Here is a 21,634-nt window from a genome sequence, read left to right as displayed (position 1 = left end):
CCAATACGGCCTTATAAATCAGTGTTAAGCAGCCGATGAAGATACAGCCACTGGGGCAGCCTGGAGAGGGTGCTTTGCCTTTTTCTGACACCTCAGCAACTGGTTACAGTGTGTTAGTACAAGGCGTGGAGATGGGTTGCATGAAAGTTTATTTGTATAATGTGAACCACGAGTCTGATCTTATTTCTGGTTCCGTTGTCGTTGGAGTGAGGCCTAGCCTACCGGTGAAGCGGGTCTTATTTATTTTGGGAAACGACTTGGCTGGAGGGAAGGTCGTGTCAAATCCTGTTATTTGTAAGGAACTCAGAGTGGAGAAACCTGATTGGTCATCAGAAAAGTACCATAGAGTGTTCCCAGTGTGTGCCATTACACGTGCAATGTCTAAGAAAGTTGCAGAGAGCAAGTCTAGTGTTAAGGATGACGTCAAACAATCCCACAATGGTCGATCTGACTGAGACGTTGATGGGTGATCCTAATTTCGGTAAACCTTCTGAGTTGACCTCTCCTTTGAAAATCCCAAAGGCAGACCACTGACAGAAGAGAGGGTCACTACAGTCGACACTTCAATGTCTAGGAAACAGCTGATTGCTGAACAGAGTAAACATCTTTCCCTCTCACCTCTTTTTGCTGAGATACGTCCAAGAAGTTTGATGACGTTTGTGTGGGTTACTTTGACAGAGATGGTTTTCTGATGAGGAAATGGCGTTCTCACACCACTTCTGGGCAACAGTTGGCCTGGTATCTAAAATTGGACTGCGACAAGAGATACGGAGGTTGGCTCTCGATGGTAGTATGGCTACTTCTTCTCGCCTGGCCTGAAACAGGATGTTGTGACTTACTGTAAATCCTGTTGCATTTGCCAGCTGACGAGTAAAACCAAACCAAAGTGTACTGGTTGCAACTTTACAGCCTATTCCTGTCAGCAGAGTTATGGTGGAGTGTGTTGGTCCTTTGCCCAAAGCAAAGAGTGGTGGATAAGTTTCTCTTGACTATCATGTGCACTGCCACTCGTTTCCCTGAGGCCATTCCACTGAGGAAAATCACAGCTCCCAGTATTGCTAAGAACCTGGTGAAATGTCAATGTTTGTACTTCTGTAAGTAGTGCAATCAAACAAAGGTTTGAATTTCATATGAAAGGTCTTCCAGCAAGTGCTACAGCAGATGGGTGTTATCCATTACCTCTCTAGTGCCTACCACCCAGAGTCTCAAGTTACTCTGCAGAGATTTCATCAGACTTTCAAGTCTGTGTTGAGAGCTTACTGCTTTAAGTTTGAGAAAAACTGGGATGAATGGGACCTTCTTGTGCTGTTTGCAGTGCGAGAGGTTGTTCAGGAATCTCTCGGTTTTAGTCATGTCAGAGGTCCTGATATAGATTGCACCCTGCCTGTGAGTTTGCCAGTAGGAATCTGGAGAAGGCACAAACGAAAATGACAGTTTGGTATGATCAAAAGGCCACACTTTCGATGTGGGCGACCAAGTCCTAGTTTTGTTGCCCATTCTGGGGTCCCTCTTGCAAGCCTGCTTTTTAGGCCCTTACCCCATTGTGTAAAAAATTGGTAATTGGGAATACATCATTGCTGGAGCGCAGGAAGAAACCCCAGCTGTGTCATTTCAAAATGTTGAACCCTTAACTCACTATACTTCACTTGTCTTCATATGAATAACGCAACATTGTTGCTCTGCTTTACCAAGGTTTATTCTCAGACGTGCCAACTCAGACAAATGTACTAGAGCATGACATTGATGTTGGGGACTCTGCTCCACTCAAACAACATACCTATCGAGTGAATCCTGAAAAGAGAGAGAAACGCTGCAGTGGGGTGGAGTTCATTCTTGAGCACGATGTAGCAACAATCCAAGGAGTTCTCCCAGTATTAGAACCTACGGCAGAAGGGTCTCTGCGATTTTGTTACGATTTTCAGAAACTCAGTGATGTTACTAAGCCAGACTCGTACCCTTTGCCCAGGGGTTGATGATTGTGTTGACGCTACTACGTATGTTAGCAAGTTCTATCTGCTGAAGGGATATTGGCAGGTCCCTCTAACTGAGCAATGAGTTGTCTGCTTTTGTCACTCCTGATGGTTTTCCTACCTTCGTCTTCTCGGGTTACAAAATGCCGGAACAACGTGTCAAAGGCTCATGTATATCATGCTACATGATCTGGAAAATGCTGAGGCATATTTGGATGATTTGGTGGCCAGAACTCTGTTCGAGCGTTTCACAGCTTCCAACTTGTAAAAGAGCAAAGTTGGGGAAAGGGAAAGTCTGACTGGTCTTGGCAATCAGGAAGGCCATCAACAACCTTCCGGTGCCTGCTTCACGCCAAGAACTGCACAGATTCTTGGAAATTGCTGGTTACTGCTGGGCATTTCTACAAGAACTTTGCCAGTTTGTTGTGCCATTTACAGATTTGACCAGTACGAAAGTCATTTTCTGTTGGAGCTCCAACTGCTTTTTGATCTCTGCACCGCTGCTATGAATTTCTGCCTTCCATTTGCTTTGTACACCGATGCCAGGGATGTGGGAGCATGTGGCTTCTACAGAAACACAATAACAAATTTGAGCAACCTGTGGGGTACTTTTCAAAGAAATTGGCTTCATATATAAAACAGTACGAGACTATCGAGAAGGAGACATTCGATTTGATGCTCTTCACTTTGACGTTTATATATCGTTTCAACTGGTTAGAATTATAACCCTCATTTTCCTGCAAAAGATGAACGGCCGACTCCTTCGCTGTAGTCTTATATTGCATGAGTTGAAATCAGACATGTCCGTGGTCACCTTGATGGACACCTTGGTTGCTGATTGCCTTTAAGTTTAGTTTTGTGCAGCCCTGGCACACATTGTATTTTGGCTGCACCATATTTGAGAAGTTTTGTGCTGGTTTAGCTTGTTCCAAGGTTATTGGAAATGCACGTGATATTACCTATTGTTTCTCAAAACAATAGAATTTTAAGCAGCTATATATATTTATATAGAGAGAGGTGTACAGAGGCACATTATCAGCAACCATCACCCCTGTGTTCCAATGGCACATTTTGTTATCCAAGTTCATCATTTTAAAAGGCTAATTGATCATTAGAAAACGCTTTTGCAATTATGTTAACACAGCTGAAAACTGTTGTCCTGATTAAAGAGGAAATACAACTAGCCTTCTTTAGACTAGTTGAGTATCTGGAGCATCAGCACTTGTGGGTTTGATTACAGGATCAAAATTGCCAGAAAGAAAGTGCTTTCTTCTGAAACTTGTCAGTCTATTCTTGTTTTGAGAAATGAAGACTATTCGATTCCAAGAAACTCGAACAACCCTTCACAGAACAGCTCAAACTGGCCCTAACCAGAATAGAACGAGAAGTGGGAGGCTCCGGTGCACAACTTAGCAAGGGGAAAAGTACATTAAATCAAATCAAATCAAATGTATTTATATAGCCCTTCGTACATCAGCTGATATCTCAAAGTGCTGTACAGAAACCCAGCCTAAAACCCCAAACAGCAAGCAATGCAGGTGTTGAAGCACGTTGGCTAGGAAAAACTCCCTAGAAAGGACAAAACCTAGGAAGAAACCTAGAGAGGAACCAAGCTATGACGGGTGGCCAGTCCTCTTCTGGCTGTGCTGGGTGGAGATTATAACAGAACATGGCCAAGATGTTCAAATGTTCATAAATGACCAGCATGGTCAAATAATAGGTCTGGAACAGGTAGCACGTCCGATGAACAGGTCAGGGTTCCAAAGCTGCAGGCAGAACAGTTGAAACTGGAGCAGCAGCACGGTCAGGTGGACTGGGGACAGCAAGGAGTCATCAGGCCAGGTAGTCCTGAGGCATGGTCCTAGAGCTCAGGTCGCCCGAGAGAGAGAAAGAAAGAGAGAAAGAGAATTAGAAAGAGCATACTTAAATTCACACAGAACACCGGATAAGACAGGAGAAGTACTCCAGATATAACAAACTGACCCTAACCCCCCGACACATAAACTACTGCAGCATAAATACTGGAGGCTGAGACAGGAGGGGTCAGGAGAAACTGTGGCCCCATCCGATGATACCCCCGGACAGGGCCTAACAGGAAGGATATAACCCCACCCACTTTGCCAAAGCACAGCCCCCACACCACTAGAGGGATATCTTCAACCACCAACTTACCATCCTGAGACAAGTCCAAGTATAGCCCACAAAGATCTCCGCCACGGCACAACCCAAGAGGGGGGGGGGGGGGGGCGCCAACCCAGACAGGAAGATCACATCAGTGACTCAACCCACTCAAGTGTCGCACCCCTCCTAGGGATGGCATGAAAGAGCAGCAGTAAGCCAGTGACTCAGCCCCTGTAATAGGGTTAGAGGCAGAGAATCCCAGTGGAGAGAGGGGAACCGGCCAGGCAGAGACAGCATGGGCGGTTCGTTGCTCCAAAGCCTTTCTGTTCACCTTCACAGTCCTGGGCCAGACTACACTCAATCATATGACCCACTGAAGAGATGAGTCTTCAGTAAAGACTTAAAGGTTGAGACCGAGTTTGCGTCTCTCACATGGGTAGGCAGACCGTTCCATAAAAATGGAGCTCTATAGGAGAAAGCCCTGCCTCCAGCTGTTTGCTTAGAAATTCTAGGGACAATTAGGAGGCATGCGTCTTGTGACCGTAGCGTACGTGTAGGTATGTACGGCAGGACCAAATCAGAGAGATCGGTCAGAACAAGCCCATATAATGCTTTGTAGGTTAGCAGTAAAACCTTGAAATCAGCCCTTGCCTTGACTGGAAGTCAGTGTAGGGAGGCTAGCACTGGAGTAATATGATCAAATCTTTGGGTTCTAGTCAGGATTCTAGCAGCCGTATTTAGCACTAACTAAAGTTTATTTAGTGCTTTATCCGGGTAGCCAGAAAGTAGAGCATTGTAGTAGTCTAACCTAGAAGTAACAAAATCATGGATTAATTTTTCTGCATCATTTTTGGACAGAAAGTTTCTGATTTTTGCAATGTTACGTAGATGGAAAAAAGCTGTCCTTGAAACAGTCTTGATATGTTCGTCAAAGAGAGAGCAGGGTCCAGAGTAATGCCGAGGTCCTTCACAGTTTTATTTGAGACCACTGTACAACCATTAAGAGTAATTGTCAGATTCAACAGAAGATCTCTTTGTTTCTTGGGACCTAGAACAAGCATCTCTGTTTTGTCTGAGTTTAAAAGTAGAAAGTTAGTGTCTAGTTTGAGAAACAGACACCTCACAAGTCCTCAACTGACAGCTTTATTAAATAGTACCCGCAAGACACCAGTCTCAACGTCAAAGTAAAGAGGTGATTCCGGGATGCAGAGTTTGCAGAGTTGCAAAGAAAAAGCCGCATCTCAGACTGGCCAATAAAAAATAAAAGATAAAGATGGGTAAAAGAACACAGACACTGGACAGAGGAACTCAGTTTAATACAGGTCCTACATGTGAATCGAACCCTGGCGTTGCACTACCAACTGATATAACACAGACACTGGACAGAGGAACTCAGTTTAATACGGGTCCTACATGTGAATCGAACCCTGGCGTTGCACTACCAACTGATATAACACAGACACTGGACAGAGGAACTCAGTTTAATACGGGTCCTACATGTGAATCGAACCCTGGCGTTGCACTACCAACTGATATAACACAGACACTGGACAGAGGAACTCAGTTTAATACGGGTCCTACGTGTGAATCGAACCCCGGCGTTGCACTACCAACTGATATACAGTTGAAGTAGGAAATGTACATACACTTAGGTTGAAGTTGTTAAAACTTGTTTTTCAACCACTCCACAGATGTATTGTTAACAAACTATAGTTTTGGCAAGTCGGTTAGGACACCTACTTTGTGCATGACACAAGTCATTTTTCCAAAAATTGTTTACAGGCAGATAATTTCACTTAGAATTCCCTGAATCACATTTCCAGTGGGTCAGAAGTTTACATACACTAAGTTCACTTTGCCTTTAAACAGCTTGGAAAATGTGTTAGTTATGGTTTTAGAAGCTTCTGATAGGCTAATTGACATCATTTGAGTCAATTGGAGGTGTACCTGTAGATGTATTTCAAGGCCTAACTTCAAGGTCAGTGTCTCTTTTTTTGACATCATGGTAAAATCAAAAGAAATCAGCCAAGACCTCAGAAAGAAATGTAGACCTCCACAAGTCTGGTTCATCCTTGGGAGCAATTTCCAAATCCCTGAAGATACCACGTTCATCTGTACAAACAATAGTATGCAAGTATAAACACCATGGGACCACGCAGCCGTCATCCCACTCAGGAAGGACATGCGTTCTGTCTCCTAGAGATGATCGTACTTTGGTGCGAAAAGTGCAAATCAATCCCAGAGCAACAGCAAAGGACCTTATGAAGATGCTGGAGGAAACCGGTACGAAAGTATCTATATCCACAGAAAAACAAGTCCTATATCGAAATAACCTGAAAGGCCACTCAATGAGGAAGAAGCCACCGCTCCAATACCGCCATAAAAAGCCAGACTACGGTTTGCAACTGCACATGGGGACAAAGATCGTACTTTTTGGAGCAATATCCTCTGGTCTGATGAAACAAAAATCAAACTGTTTGGCCATAATGAGAATCGTTATGTTTGGAGGAAAAGGGGGAGGCTTGCAAGCCGAAGAACACCATCCCAACCGTGAAGCATGGGGGTGGCAGCATCATTTTGTGTGGGTGCTTTGCTGCAGGAGGGACAGGTGCACTTCACAAACTAGATTGCGTCATGAGGAAGGAAATTATGTGGATATATTGAAGCAACATCTCAAGACATCAGTCAGAAAGTTAAAGCTTGGTTGCAAATGACTCTTCCAATTAGACAATGACCCCAAGCATACTTCCAACGCTGTGGAAAAATGGCTTAAGGACAACAAAGTCAAGGTATTGTTGTTTAAAACAATTTTAAGGCAACGCTACCAAATACTAATTGAGTGTATGTAAACTTTTGACCGACTGGGAATGTGATGAAATAAATAAAAATGGAAATAAAAAATGTTATCGGCTATTATTCGGACATTTAACATTCTTGTAATAAAGTGGTGATCCTAACTGACCTAAAACAGGGAATTTCTACTAGGATTAAATGTCAGGAATCGTGAAAAACTGAGAATAAATGTATTTGGCTAAGGTGTATGTAAACTTCCGACTTCAACTGTACATGGGACTGATTAATAATGGAGCAGCCAGATGCACTTGATGTATTTTTGAAATTGCTTCTTCCAATTATTGATTCACCAGTTAAGAAACTGACTGCTAGAACTGTTAAGGCTCCATGGATTGATGAGGAATTGAAAAACTGTATGGTTGAAAGAGATGGGGCAAAAGGAGTGACTAATAAGTCTGGCTGCACATCTGACTGGCCGACTTACTGCACATCTGATTGGCTGACTTACTGCACATTGAGAATGTATATGACTAAACTCAACAAAAAGAAGAAGAAACTGTATTATGAAGCCAAGATCAATGATATAAAGAATGGAAATGAACGTTGCAGTACTTTAAATGAAAGAAAGACTAATTCTACTCCATCTTTCATCCAATCAGATGGCTCATTCATCACAAAACCATTTGATGTTGCCAATTATTTGAATGATTATTTCATTGGCAAAGTGGGCAAAGTTTGGCAGGAAATGCCAACAATGAACAGTGGCTCACTGCAATTGTATTCATGCATGAAAAAACTAATATTGAAAGAAAAGCTTGTTTGAATATTGTAACGTTAGTGTGGGAGAGGTGGAAAAATTATTGTTATTGATCAATAATAACAAATCTCCTGACAACAGATGGAAAGCTACTGAGGATGGTAGCTGACTCTATAGCCACTCCTACTGACTCTATAGCCACTCCTACTGACTCTATAGCCACTCCTACTGACTCTATAGCCACTCCTACTGACTCTATAGCCACTCCTACTGACTCTATAGCCACTCCTACTGACTCTATAGCCACTCCTACTGACTATATAGCCCCTCCTACTGACTCTATAGCCACTCCTACTGACTCTATAGCCACACCTACTGACTCTATAGCCACTCCTACTGACTCTATAGCCACTCCTACTGACTCTATAGCCACTCCTACTGACTCTATAGCCACTCCTACTGACTCTATAGCCACTCCTACTGACTCTATAGCCACTCCTACTGACTCTATAGCCACTCCTACTGACTCTATAGCCACTCCTACTGACTCTATAGCCACTCCTACTGACTCTATAGCCACTCCTACTGACTCTATAGCCACTCCTACTGACTCTATAGCCACTCCTATCTGTCATATCTTTAATCTGAGTCTAGAGGAAAGTCTTTGTCCTCAGGCCTGGAGGGAAGCCAAAGTCATTTCGCTACCCAAGAGTGGTAAAGAGGCTTTTACTGGTTCTAACAGCAGACCAATCAGCTTGCTGCCAGCTCTGAACATACTGTTGGAAAAAATGGTGTTTGACCAAATACAATGCTATTTCTCTGGAAACAAATTAACAACAGACTTGCAGCATGCTTATAGAGAAGAGGACTCAACATGTACTGCACTGACACAAATGACTGATGATTGGTTGAAAGAAATTGATAATAAGAAGATTGTAGGAGGTGTACTGTTAGATTTCAGTGTAGCCTTTGATATTATTGACCCCAACCTGTTGTGAAGAAAACTTATGTGTTATGGCTTTTCAACCTCTGTCATATCGTGGATTCAGAGCTATCTATCTAATAGAACACAAAGGTTTTTTTCATGGAAGCTTCTCTAATGTTGAACATGTAAAGTGTAGTGTACCACAGGGCTGCTCTCTAGGCCCTCTTTTCTATTTTTACCAATGACCTGCCACTGGCATTAACTTCTTATGGGCTGGTGGTATAGTACTGTCCCACCTGGCCAACATCTGGTGAAATTGCAGAGCGCAAAATTCATACTACAAAATGATAAATATTTAACTTCCATAAAATCACAAGTGTAATATATCAAAATAGAGCGAGTTTAACTTCTTGTTAATCCAGCCGCTGTTTCAGATTTCAAAAAGGTTTTACGGCAAAAGCACACTATGAGATTATCTGAGGACAGCGCCCCGCGTACAAAACCATGAAAAATATATTTCAACCAGGCAGGTGCGACAAGAAAGTCAGAAATAGCTATATAAAAATGCCTTACCTTTGATGAGGCACTCCAAAAGGTCCCAGTTACATCACAAATGGTCCTTCTGTTCGATAATGTCCTTCTTTATATCCATAAAAACTCAGTTTAGCTGGCACGCTTCATTCAATAATCCACCCAGTTTCCCTCCATCAAAATGCATACCAAATTAATCCCAAACATTACCAATAAACTTTTCCAAACAAGTCAAACAACGTTTAAAATCAAACCTCAGGTACCCTAATACGTAAATAAACGATCAAGTTTAAGACGGAGAATTGTTATTGTCTTTAAAGGAGAAAAATACCAAAGAACGCGCTCTCATTCACGCGCTTGGAAACACTACATCCAAAATGGGAGCCACCTATAAAAACTACAATTTCTGGCAAATCTTTCCAAAACCTAGCCTGAAACTCTTTCTGAAAGAAGACTATTGACATCTAGTGGAAGCCCTAGGAACTGCAATCTGGGAGGACTTCGCCTTATAATAAAAGTGACAGCCATTGAAAATAGTGGTAGGCTTTTTTGGGAGGGGGATTTGTCCTCAGGGTTTCGCCTCCCATATCAGTTCTGTTATACTCACAGACATTATTTTAACAGTTGTAGAAACTTTAGCATGTTTTCTATCCAAATCTATCTAATTATATGCATATCCTAGCTTCTGGCCCTGAGTAACAGGCAGTTTACTTTGGGCACGCTTTTCATCCGGACGTGAAAATGCTGCCCCCTGCCCAAAGCCTGTGTGTTCATGAATTCTGATGATTCAACCATTTTCGCATCAGCAACCACAGCTAATGAAATCACTGAAACCCTTAACAAATGGTTGCAGTCTGATTTGGAATGGGTGGCCAGTAATAGACTTGTCCTGAATATCTCTAAAACTAAGAGCATTGTATTTGGTTCAAATCATTCCCTAAGTTCTAGAACTCAGCGGAATCTGGTACTGAATGGTGTGGCTGTTAAACAAGTTGAGGAGACTAAATTACTTGGTGTTACCTTAGATTGTAAACTGTCATGGTCAAAACATATAGATTCAGTAGTTGAAAAGATGGGGAGAGGTCTGGTCGTAATAAAGAGATGCCCTGCTTTTTTGACACCACATTCCAAAAAGTCCTGCAGACTCTAGTTTTGTCTTGATTATTGTCCAGTCGTGTGGTCAAGTGCTGAAAAGAAAGACCAAGTTAAACTGCCTGCTGGCCCAGAACAGAGTGGCATGTCTTACTCTTCACTGTAATCAGAGGGCTGAAAACCAGTGGTAGGCTGTTCATTGACTACAGCTCAGAGTTCAACACCATAGTACCCTCAAAGCTCATCACCAAGCTAAGGAACCTGGGACTAAAAACTTCCCTCTGCAACTGGATCCTAGACTTCCTGACAGGCCGCTCCCAGGTGGTGAGGATAGGTAGCAACACATCTGCCACGCTGATCCTCAACACTGGAGCTCCCCAGGGGTGTGTGCTCAGTCCCATCCTGCACTCCCTGTTCACCCACGACTGCATGGCCAGGCACGACTCCAACACTATTAAGTTTGCTGACGACACAACAGTGGTAGGCCTGACAACGACGAGACAGCCTATATGGAGGAGGTCAGAGACCTGGCCGGGTGGTGTCAGAATAACAACCTATCCCTCCACTTAACCAAGACTAAGGAGATGATTATGGACTACAGGAAAAGGAACACCGTGCACGTCCCCATTCTCATCGACGGGACTGTAGTGGAGCAGGTTGAGAGCTTGAAATTCCTTGGTGTCCACATCAACAACAAACTAGATTGGTCCAAACATACCAAGACAGTCGTGAAGAGGGCACGACAAAGCCTATTCCCCCTTAGGAAACGAAAAAGATTTGGCATGGGTCCTGAGATCCTCAAAAGGTTCTACAGCTGCAACATCGAGAGCATCCTGACCGGTTGCATCACTGCCTGGTACGGCAATTGCTCTGCCTCCGACCGCAAGGCACTTTAGAGGGTAGTGCGTACGGCCCAGTACATCACTGGGGCAAAGCTGCCTGCCATCCAGGACCTCTACACCAAGCAGTGTCAGAGGAAGGCCCTAAAAATGGTCAAATACCCCAGCCACCACAGTCATAGACTGTTCTCTCTACTACCGCATGGCAAGCGGTACCGGAGTGCCAAGTCTAGGACAAAAAGGCTTCTCAACAGTTTTTATCCCCAAGCCATAAGACTCCTGAACAGGTAACCAAATGGTTAGCCAGACTATTTGCATTGTATGCCTCCCCCCAACCCCTCTTTTACGCTGCTGCTACTCTCTGTTTATCTTATATGAATAGTCACTTTAACTATACATTCATGTACATACTACCTAAATTGGCCCAACAAACCAGTGCTCCCGCACATTGGCTAACCGGGCTATCTGCATTGTGTCCCACCACCCGCCAACCCCTCTTTTTACGCTTCTGCTACTCTCTGTTCATCATATATGCATAGTCACGATACGTACATGTACATACTACCTCAATCAGCCTGACTAACAGGTGTCTGTATATAGCCTTGCTACTCTTTTTCAAATGTCTTTTTACTGTTGTTTTATTTATTTATTTACTTACCTACACACACACACACACACCTTTTTTTTCGCACCATTGGTTAGAGTCTGTAAGTAAGCATTTGACTGTAAGGTCTACACCTGTTGTATTCGACGCACGTGACAAATACACTTTGATTTGATTTGAATCTCTCTTGGCTAAGAATTGAGAAGACTGACTGCATCACTTCTTCTTTTTATAATAAACATTAATGTGTTGAAAATCCCAAATTGTTTGTGTAGTCAACTTACACACAGCTCTGACACACACACTTAACCCACCAGACAAGCCACCAGTGGTCTTTTCACAGTCCCCAAATCCATAACAAATTCAAGAACATGAACAATATTATATAGATAATTTTTTCACTGCACTCCATTCCATCTCATTCCATCTCATGTCGCTCAAATAAACAGCAAACATGATTGAAAGAAACAGATAAAGCAACACCTCACGGCACAACGCCTCTCCCCTATTTGATCTAGATAGCCTCCATATCGATAGATCTTATAAATGTATGTAGTTCTATCCTGGAGCTGTTCTTGTCTATTAATGTTCTGTATTATGTTTCATGTTCTGTGTTGGATCCCAGGAAGAGTAGCTGCGGCTTTCGCAACAGCTAATGGGTATCCTAATAAAATAACAAATACCAAAAAAACTAGCTTTGTTTCCAGAAGGTATCAAAATTGTCAATACACAGAGCTGCAATAGTCTGGTAGCCAGTTATGGATGGATAAAAGTCTGCTAAACCGTTCAATGCCACCATTTACGGAGGGCAGAGGGACAGATATTATGGGGTGTTTTTCAAAGTCAATTAGTGAACCAATCAGTTCTTTAAAATCCATCTTCAGCTGTTCTGAGCTGCCCTTCATAATGTCATTGAATCCCACATGAACTATGATACACTCAATCGGTTTAAAATGTTTGGGAGGGGCTTATTGATGTCCTGATGCAGGTTTAAAATGTTTGGGAGGGGCTTATTGATGTTCTGATGCAGGTTTATAATGTTTGGGAGGGGCACAGCAGATGTTCTGATGCAGGTTTATAATGTTTGGGAGGGGCTTATTGATGTTCTGATGCAGGTTTATAATGTTTGGGAGGGGCTTATTGATGTTCTGATGCAGGTTTATAATGTTTGGGAGGGGCTTATTGATGTTCTGATGCAGGTTTATAATGTTTGGGAGGGGCTTATTGATGTTCTGATGCAGGTTTATAATGTTTGGGAGGGGCTTATTGATGTTCTGATGCAGGTTTATAATGTTTGGGAGGGGCTTATTGATGTTCTGATGCAGGTTTATAATGTTTGGGAGGGGCTTATTGATGTTCTGATGCAGGTTTATAATGTTTGGGAGGGGCTTATTGATGTTCTGATGCAGGTTTATAATGTTTGGGAGGGGCTTATTGATGTTCTGATGCAGGTTTATAATCTTTGGGAGGGGCTTATTGATGTCCTGATGCAGGTTTATAATGTTTGGGAGGGGCTTATTGATGTCCTGATGCAGGTTTATAATGTTTGGGAGGGGCTTATTGATGTCCTGATGCAGGTTTATAATGTTTGGGAGGGGCTTATTGATGTTCTGATGCAGGTTTATAATGTTTGATGTTCTTTACTTATGCTCCTGGATGGCACAACGTTTTTGTTCCAGAGGACTGAGACATTTCTCTCCTTTGAACTGCCCAATACAACGGTCAGAGAATGACCGTTCCTACCACTCACACAACCTTCCACGGGTCCATAAGAAGGAGGATAGCATACACCCACTGCTCCCGGCGATAGGTCCAGACCTCCCACAGCAGGCAGAGCCCCGTTAGGTCCAGACCTCCCACAGCAGGCAGAGCCCCGTTAGGTCCAGACCTCCCAGAGCAGGCACTGCCCCGTTAGGTCCAGACATACCACAGCAGGAAGAGCCCCATTAGGTCCAGACCTACCACAGCAGGCAGAGCCCCGTTAGGTCCAGACCTCCCACAGCAGGCAGAGCACCGTTAGGTCCAGACATACCACAGCAGGCAGAGCCCCGTTAGGTCCAGACATACCACAGCAGGCAGTGTCCCGTTAGGTCCAGACCTCCCACAGCAGGCAGAGCCCCGTTAGGTCCAGACCTCCCAGAGCAGGCACTGCCCCGTTAGGTCCAGACATACCACAGCAGGCAGAGCCCCATTAGGTCCAGACATACCACAGCAGGCAGTGCCCCGTTAGGTCCAGACCTCCAACAGCAGGCAGAGCCCCGTTAGGTCCAGACCTCCCACAGCAGGCAGAGCCCCGTTAGGTCCAGACATACCACAGCAGGTGGAGCCCCGTTAGGTCCAGACATACCACAGCAGGCAGAGCCCCGTTAGGTCCAGACCTCCCACAGCAGGCAGAGCCCCGTTAAGTCCAGACCTCCCACAGCAGGCAGAGCCCCGTTAGGTCCAGACATACCACAGCAGGCAGAGCCCCGTTAGGTCCAGACATACCACAGCAGGCAGAGCCCCGTTAGGTCCAGACATACCACAGCAGGCAGTGCCCCGTTAGGTCCAGACCTCCCACAGCAGGCAGTGCCCCGTTAGGTCCAGACCTCCCACAGCAGGCAGAGCCCCGATAGGTCCAGTCCTCCCACAGCAGGCAGAGCCCCGTTAGGTCCAGACCTCCCACAGCAGGCAGTGCCCCGTTAGGTCCAGACCTCCCACAGCAGGCAGAGCCCCGATAGGTCCAGACCTCCCACAGCAGGCAGAGCCCCGTTAAGTCCAGACCTCCCACAGCAGGCAGAGCCCCGTTAGGTCCAGACATCCCAAAGCAGGCAGTGCCCTGTTAGGTCCAGAGAGAGGGAAAGGAGCCAAACTCCACAAAGAAGCCATTGCTGGAGACAGCGTAGTTGGAGTCAGCACAACCGTCGCAGACACAGGCAGTCCCAGCGATGAAGACGCAGATAGATCTGGCACCAAGTAGGTGAAGATATTCCTCCTGTTAATCTGTTCCGGACCTCTCGCAGACACACCAGTCCTCTTAGCAACATTCCGCTGCCTTCGGTTTCCAAGACTTGTGACATGGGACCAGAGCTGATTGGAACAGTCTTGCTGTTCTCCGTCTACTCCACTACAAGATGTAGGAGGTGAACAGATGGAGACGATTTCCTCGGCAGGCAAGTTCCAGGAAGCACAGGCCATTCGGATAGGGACAGATGACAAGGCGGGGATACATCCATCAGGCCCAAGTGGCGTCCAGCCACAGGAGTCGAGAACGAGAATGTTCCAATTTGTGTTTTCCCCATAAATTGGTGCCAGATTGAAATTTGCTTTGTAAGTATAGCCACCTCATTGCTATAATCCTCCACAAGCAAACAATTGCCGCATTGAAACTCCGGATTGTCAATATTGTCCCGATAAGAATTTAATAAACACAACTTCTACAGCACTGGAAACGTTCATTAGCTATTCCAGGCGAAGTGGGCTTCATTGTAACCAAGCTAGCTGGATAGTTGGTAGCAGGTGTTGACTCAACATTTTATCTCAAACCCCATTACCAGATGTTTGGTCATGTGTTTTATCTAAAACCCCATTACCAGATGTTAGGCCATGTGTTTTATCTAAAACCCCATTACCAGATGTTAGGCCATGTGTTTTATCTAAAACCCCATTACCAGGTGTTAGGCCATGTGTTTTATCTAAAACCACATTACCAGATGTTTGGTCATGTGTTTTATCTAAAACCACATTACCAGGTGTTAGGTCATGTGTTTTATCTAAAACCCCATTACCAGCTGTTAGGTCATGTGTTGTTGATGTATCTAAAACCCCATTACCAGATGTTAGGTCATGTGTTTTATCTAAAACCCCATTACCAGGTGTTAGGTCATGTGTTTTATCGAAAACCCCATTACCAGACGTTAGGTCATGTGTTGTTGCTTCATCTAAAACCCCATTACCAGGTGTTAGGTCATATGTGGTTGATTTATCTAAAACCCCATTACCAGGTGTTAGGTCATGTGTTTTATCTAAAACCCCATTACCAGGTGTTAGGTCATGTGTTTTATCTAAAACCCCATTACCAGGTGTTAGGTCATGTGTGGTCCAATGCATATTCCACTGAGGCTGTAACGAAAGTGGCTGCATTTCAATTTGGATTTAAACACTTGTTCTCTATTAATTTAGCCCAGTGGTGCAACTTTCACTGTGGATGGGGTGGACATGTCCCTCCCCCCATTCTGAAATAGCATTTTTTTGTCATTGGAATGTGATACAAGACTCAGACCCCTCGGGTAGGCTGTTTGGAGTGTTTATCTGGGTAGAAAATACAACAATAATTGTTATGTCCCCACCACTTCTAAAACCAAAGTTGCGCCCCTGGTTTAGCCCTTATCTCAACCGATAACATCAGGCTTGTAAATCTTATTGGAGATTTAGGCTTATTTGATGTTGTCAGGAATTCGCATTCATTAGGAAATATAATTGTTGATTGATCTTGTGGAGATGGGGGAAATAGCATGTATTTATCTGTTAAGCCATTCTCCTGACTTACCTAATACCCTTTCATACTAACACGTTTATTCGGCTACTTTTTTCCTCATTTTCTTCAATATCTGAAGTAATTGCTGGTATCAAAGCCAAAATTGTATTTCCACCGAACTAACGAGTAATCATTTCGGTACAGTTCTGCCTACGGCCCTAGTATGCAACGTAGCCGTAATGATGAGGTGGCTTTGGCGCACCAGGCTCTTAAAACTCTCGGAGGTTGCTAGACAACGCCCGTTAACCATCCTCCAGCCTGTTCTTAACAACTTTGCAAGGCATGTCACCTTGCCCGTGTTTTCGTATAGCACACCACTAAGCATATACCTTGTTTGGATCCATGTAGAATAACTGTGGGAATTGTTGCTTAATAATTAAACTGCCAAAGGCATCTAATCCTTGTAATAGATTTGAAGCATGTGTTCAACTAGATCATCATTTCCCAAATTCGGTCCTGGGTGCACGTTTTAGTTTTTTGTCCTAGCACTTGACAGCTCATTCAAATAATCATCTAATCATCAACCTTTGCTTATTTTAATCAGCTGTGTAATGCTGGGGGAAAAAAACAAAACGTGCAGCTTGGGGGGGCCCTGAACTAGATGATCATTTCAGCACTGTTTTGATCGGGACAGCGCCGTCGCGCAGCTTTGAGACTTGTCTTGATGAATCAATACATGTCAGATTGGATATTGATTAGGCTACACAATTAGGCTGGGGAAATGTTAGCCAAGTTGAGGTGAGTTATGCTCATTATCATCTTGTCTAGTTGGCTCATTTTTCAATGTTATGTAGTTTAACAAGTTGATTATTTTACTCCTCAGTTACAGTCGTTTTGTAGCCTAGACCTACACCCGACCAAACGACTGTGACTTCACGGACTTGTCTGATAATCAATGTGATTTTGATTAACTGAATCTCCTTCTGTAGTGGCTATTTGGTCAATTGGTTTCATCTATCACTGATCCGAAACATTTAGCATGCTATAATGTAGTCTAAATCACTGATCAGAAACATTTAGCATGCTATAATGAAGCCTAAATCACTGATCAGAAACATTTAGCATGCTATAATGAAGCCTAAATCACTGATCAGAAACATTTAGCATGCTATAATGAAGCCTAAATTACTGATCAGAAACATTTAGCATGCTATAATGAAGCCTAAATCACTGATCAGAAACATTTAGCATGCTATAATGTAGTCCAAATCACTGATCAGAAACATTTAGCATGCTATAATGAAGCCTAAATCACTGATCAGAAACATTTAGCATGCTATAATGAAGCCTAAATCACTGATCAGAAACATTTAGAATGCTATAATGAAGCCTAAATCAAGTGGAGGCCTATTATTTTGTTCAATCGTGTATGGTATAGACAACTCAAAGTCTGCGGAGGTTGTGAAGTATGAACGAGACTCACATGCTTTTGAAAATCGGATTGCTATTATTTTCTGTGGGTATCGTGATGAAGGTATTCCTGCTCCCTAACAACGTGGAGTTTGGGTAAGAAAGAGATTAAACGTGGATTTAAAAAAAGCATGGGATTGGGCTCTGTTTCAACAGATTACGTTCTTTATATGATAGCGGTTCCACACGTTCCCTTGACACAAGTTATGTGGGAAAAATATTATTGTATTTTATTCTGTTATATTCCATCATATTGATTTAATTTGGATGGATTATCCATGGCTGTACAGACACATGGTATAGGCCTAATTAAACTCCAAATATGCTATTCTATTCTTTTGAAAATACATGTAGTCTTATAATGAATGATTTAATAATGAGTTTATTTTTGATGGTGTATATTCAATGGATTTATTAAAACAGAAGCCCAACCACATCTGCGCAACACTACGACCACTCGCCACCATCACGCGTACAGGAGATATACAACTAGGCAAGTCAGTTAAGAACAAATGTGTATTTACAATGGTGGCCTACACCGGCGAAAACCCAGAGAACTGTGCACCGCCATATGGGACTCCCAATCACGGCCGGATGTGATACAGCCTGGATTCGAAACCAGGGACTGTAGTGACGCCTCTTGCACTGAGATGCAGTACCTTGCGCCACTCGGGAGCCCTGATGTGTAAAAGGCTATGCAAGCAAGAATGTGGTAAAAAAAAATGTCCCGGTTTGTAAGGGGGTCATATAAACATGGGCCAATTGTATTTTACAGGCTAAATACCGTAAATACTATGTGAAAGCATTATTAGTCTGTTGTTGTTTGCCCCTTGTGGTAAATAGTGTTTTCAGGTCAAAGTACTGAAGAACAGAGAAAAGTGAATCCTTTCCTAGTAATGTTTCACTTGAGTCCACAATTAAACAGCTTATGTAGCTTGTACATAGTGCCAGTCCTCTTGACAATGATCGTTCCGGGGAACTGTCTGCACAACTTGGTATTTGGTATTTGCAGTAGCTGCTCTTCCTGGGGTGAAGAGAGACAAAACATGAAACATAACATTAAGAACAACAGCTCAAGGACAGAACTACATAACTTGCCCTTGGAAAATCAATAAGATCATCTTGTCTGAGTTAGATAGAACATAGAGTATATGAAATATTTAAAACTCCAAATGGATATGCTCTGAAATTAATTTGTTATGCTGTTTGACTTTCTGAGCTGTCCTGATCTGCCTGATGTCTTCCAGCAATTTAAATTCACTTTAATGAATGCTATAAGCAACTAAATCTGCATACAACTTTAAACTCAACTGTTTTAGTTAAACAGGCATTTGGTTTGTATTGTATTTGTTCTTTGACAGGATAATGCTGTTACGAAACAACACGCTGAGGATCATCAACTCCACCCGCTCTGACGAGGGGAACTATGTCTGTCGAGCCGAGAATCAGTTTGGCTCGGCTGAGATGACGGCCATGCTCTGGGTAAAAGGTAAGCGATGCCCAGGGGGCCTTTATTTTCTGCCAAATTAGTGCCAGTCACACACCAGTAAACAGTCCCCCAATGTCGTTTCCTGCCACCTTTGTCTGGGGGGGTGGAGAGAGGGGGAGAGAGGCAGAGGGGACGCCAGCGGAATTTATTGTGTTCGCTCGACTGCGAAGCAAAAGGGTTTTCACATTCAAAATCATTTTACAAGGGCACCCTATTTGACAGGGTAAGACGGCCTGTTGTACATGAACAGCATTCACAGCTGAAATCAAAGGAGGCCCTGAGTGTAGAGTGACTGTTTTGGTCCTTTTCAGGGTTTTAGTATGCAGGATGTGTTTTGATAATGACACTAATGACAAGTCAATCCGGCTACCTGGTTGTTAGTTACCCTGGTCCCATCTGAATAGAGCCTGGACCCAGATCACAGATGTTCTTTTGTGTTTTTCCTCTGACTAATGTTGCCATGCCATACTAGCCAAGGTAGCCTAGATATACAGTCCTTGACTTGTTCTTCATTTTGTTACATTACAGCCTAATTCTAAAAATGATTTTTGTTTTCTGTTTTGTTCCTTCATCAATTTACACACAATATCCCATTTTTACAAAGCAAAAACAGGTTTTTAGACATTTTTGCAAATGTATATCAAATAAAAAAACTGATCACATTTACGTCAGTATTCAGACCCTTTACTCAGTACTTTGTTGACGCACCTTTGGTAGCTATTACAGCCTTGAGTCTTCTTGGGTATGATGTGATGCTACAAGCTTGGCACACCTGTATTTGGGGAGTTTCTCCCATTCTTCTCTGCAGATCCTCTCAAGCTCTGTCAGGATGGATGGGGAGTGTCGCTGCATAGCTATATTCAGGTCTCTCTAGAGATGTTCGATCGGAAACTCAAGGACTTTCAGAGACTTGTCCCGAAGCCACTCTCGCGTTGTCTTGGTTGTGTGCTTAGGGTCGTTGTCCTGTTGGAAGGTGATCCTTCACCCCAGTCTGAGGTCCTGAGCACTCTGGAGCAGGTTTTCATCAATGATCTCTCTGTACTTTGCTCCGTTCATCTTTCCCTCAAACCTGACTAGTCTCCCAGTCGCTGCAACTTAAAAATAATATCCCCACAGCCTGATGCTGCCACCACCATGCTTCACCATAGGGATTGTAACAGGGTTCCTCCAGACGTGACGCTTGGCATTCAGGCCAAGGAGTTCAATCTTCGTTTCATCAGACCAGATAATCTTGTTTCTCATGGTCTGAGAGTCTTTAGGTGCCTTTGGGCAAAGTCCAGGCGGGCTGTCATGTGCTTTTACTGAGGAGTAGCTTCTGTCTGGTCACTCTACCATAAAGGCCTGATTGGTGGAGTCTATTGTTAGGATAGTGTATTGGTCTACCGTTAGGACAGTGTTTCAGTCTCCCGTTAGGACAGTGTAGCAGTCTACCATTAGGACAGTGTATTGGTCTATCATTAGGACAGTCTATCAGTCTACCGTTAGGACGGTGTATCGGTCTACCGTTAGGACGGTGTATCAGTCTACCGTTAGGACAGTGTATTGGTCTACCGTTAGGACGGTGTATTGGTCTACCGTTAGGACGGTGTATCAGTCTACCGTTAGGACAGTGTATCAGTCTACCGTTAGGACAGTATAGCAGTCTACCATTAGGTGTGACATGTCCTAGGGTGACAGTGTATCGGTCTACCGTTAGGACGGTGTAGCAGTCCTGTGTCCTAAGCTAGCTTTAGCTGTGTTGTGTCCAGCGGTGTTGTTATGCTAAGATGCAGCAGTGTTGTGTTTGCAGAGGCCATGCGTGTGGACCTGAGCCCCAGCAGGGTGGAGGTGACAGTGGGGGAGAGCGTGGTGCTCAGTTGCAGGGTGTCACATGACCCATCTCTGGACGTGGCCTTCCAGTGGCTCCTCAACCAGCAGCCCCTCAACTTCCAACAGGAGGGCGGACATTTTGAATATACCCAAACAGTAAGTAACACGTTTTTGGTTACTACATGATTCAATATGTGTTATTTCGGACGTTTCTTTTTTTGCTGAGTTTATATACTGTGTGTGTGTGTGTGTACACAGTATAAGTTGGTGGTTCCTTTTAACATGAGTCTTCAATATTCCCAGTTAAGAAGTTTTAGGTTGTAGTTATTATAGGCATTTTAGGACTATTTCTCTCTATACCATTAGTATTTCATAAACCTTTGACTATTGGATGTTCTTATAGACACTAGTATTGCCAGCCTAATCTCAGGAGTTGATAGGCTTGAAGTCATAAACAGTGCTGTGAAGCAAGCATTGCTAAGAGCTGCTGGCAAAACGCAGGAAAGTGCTGTTTGAATGAATGCTTATGAGCCTGCTGCTGCCTACCACCACTCAGTTAGACTGCTCTATCAAATATCAAATCATAGGCTTCATTATAATATAATAAACACACAGAAATACGAGCCTTTGGTCATTAATATGGTAAAATCCGGAAACTATCATTTCGAAAAGAAAACGTTCCGTATTTTATCAAACGGTAACTGAATATGAATGGTCATTGTCCTGTTGGAAGGTGAACCTTCACCTCTGATTTCCAGACCGCTCTGGAGCAGGTTTT

General features: G+C 43.6%; 1 protein-coding gene across 1 annotated transcript in view; it reads left to right on the top strand.

Annotated features, from left to right (window-relative positions):
- Nucleotides 1–21,634, top strand: part of LOC109879957 (contactin-5) — a 611,325-nt gene that overhangs the window by 471,753 nt on the left and 117,938 nt on the right. The window contains exons 13-14 of the mRNA XM_031791310.1: nucleotides 18,920–19,047; nucleotides 20,837–21,012. Coding sequence (XP_031647170.1) covers nucleotides 18,920–19,047; nucleotides 20,837–21,012 — 304 coding nt within the window. The remainder of the gene's footprint in view (nucleotides 1–18,919; nucleotides 19,048–20,836; nucleotides 21,013–21,634) is intronic.

The sequence above is a fragment of the Oncorhynchus kisutch genome, linkage group LG15, assembly GCF_002021735.2.
Source record: "Oncorhynchus kisutch isolate 150728-3 linkage group LG15, Okis_V2, whole genome shotgun sequence".
Lineage (NCBI taxonomy): Eukaryota > Metazoa > Chordata > Actinopteri > Salmoniformes > Salmonidae > Oncorhynchus > Oncorhynchus kisutch.
Note: the sequence above shows the minus strand (reverse complement) of the source record. Positions and strands in the feature narration are given on the sequence as shown.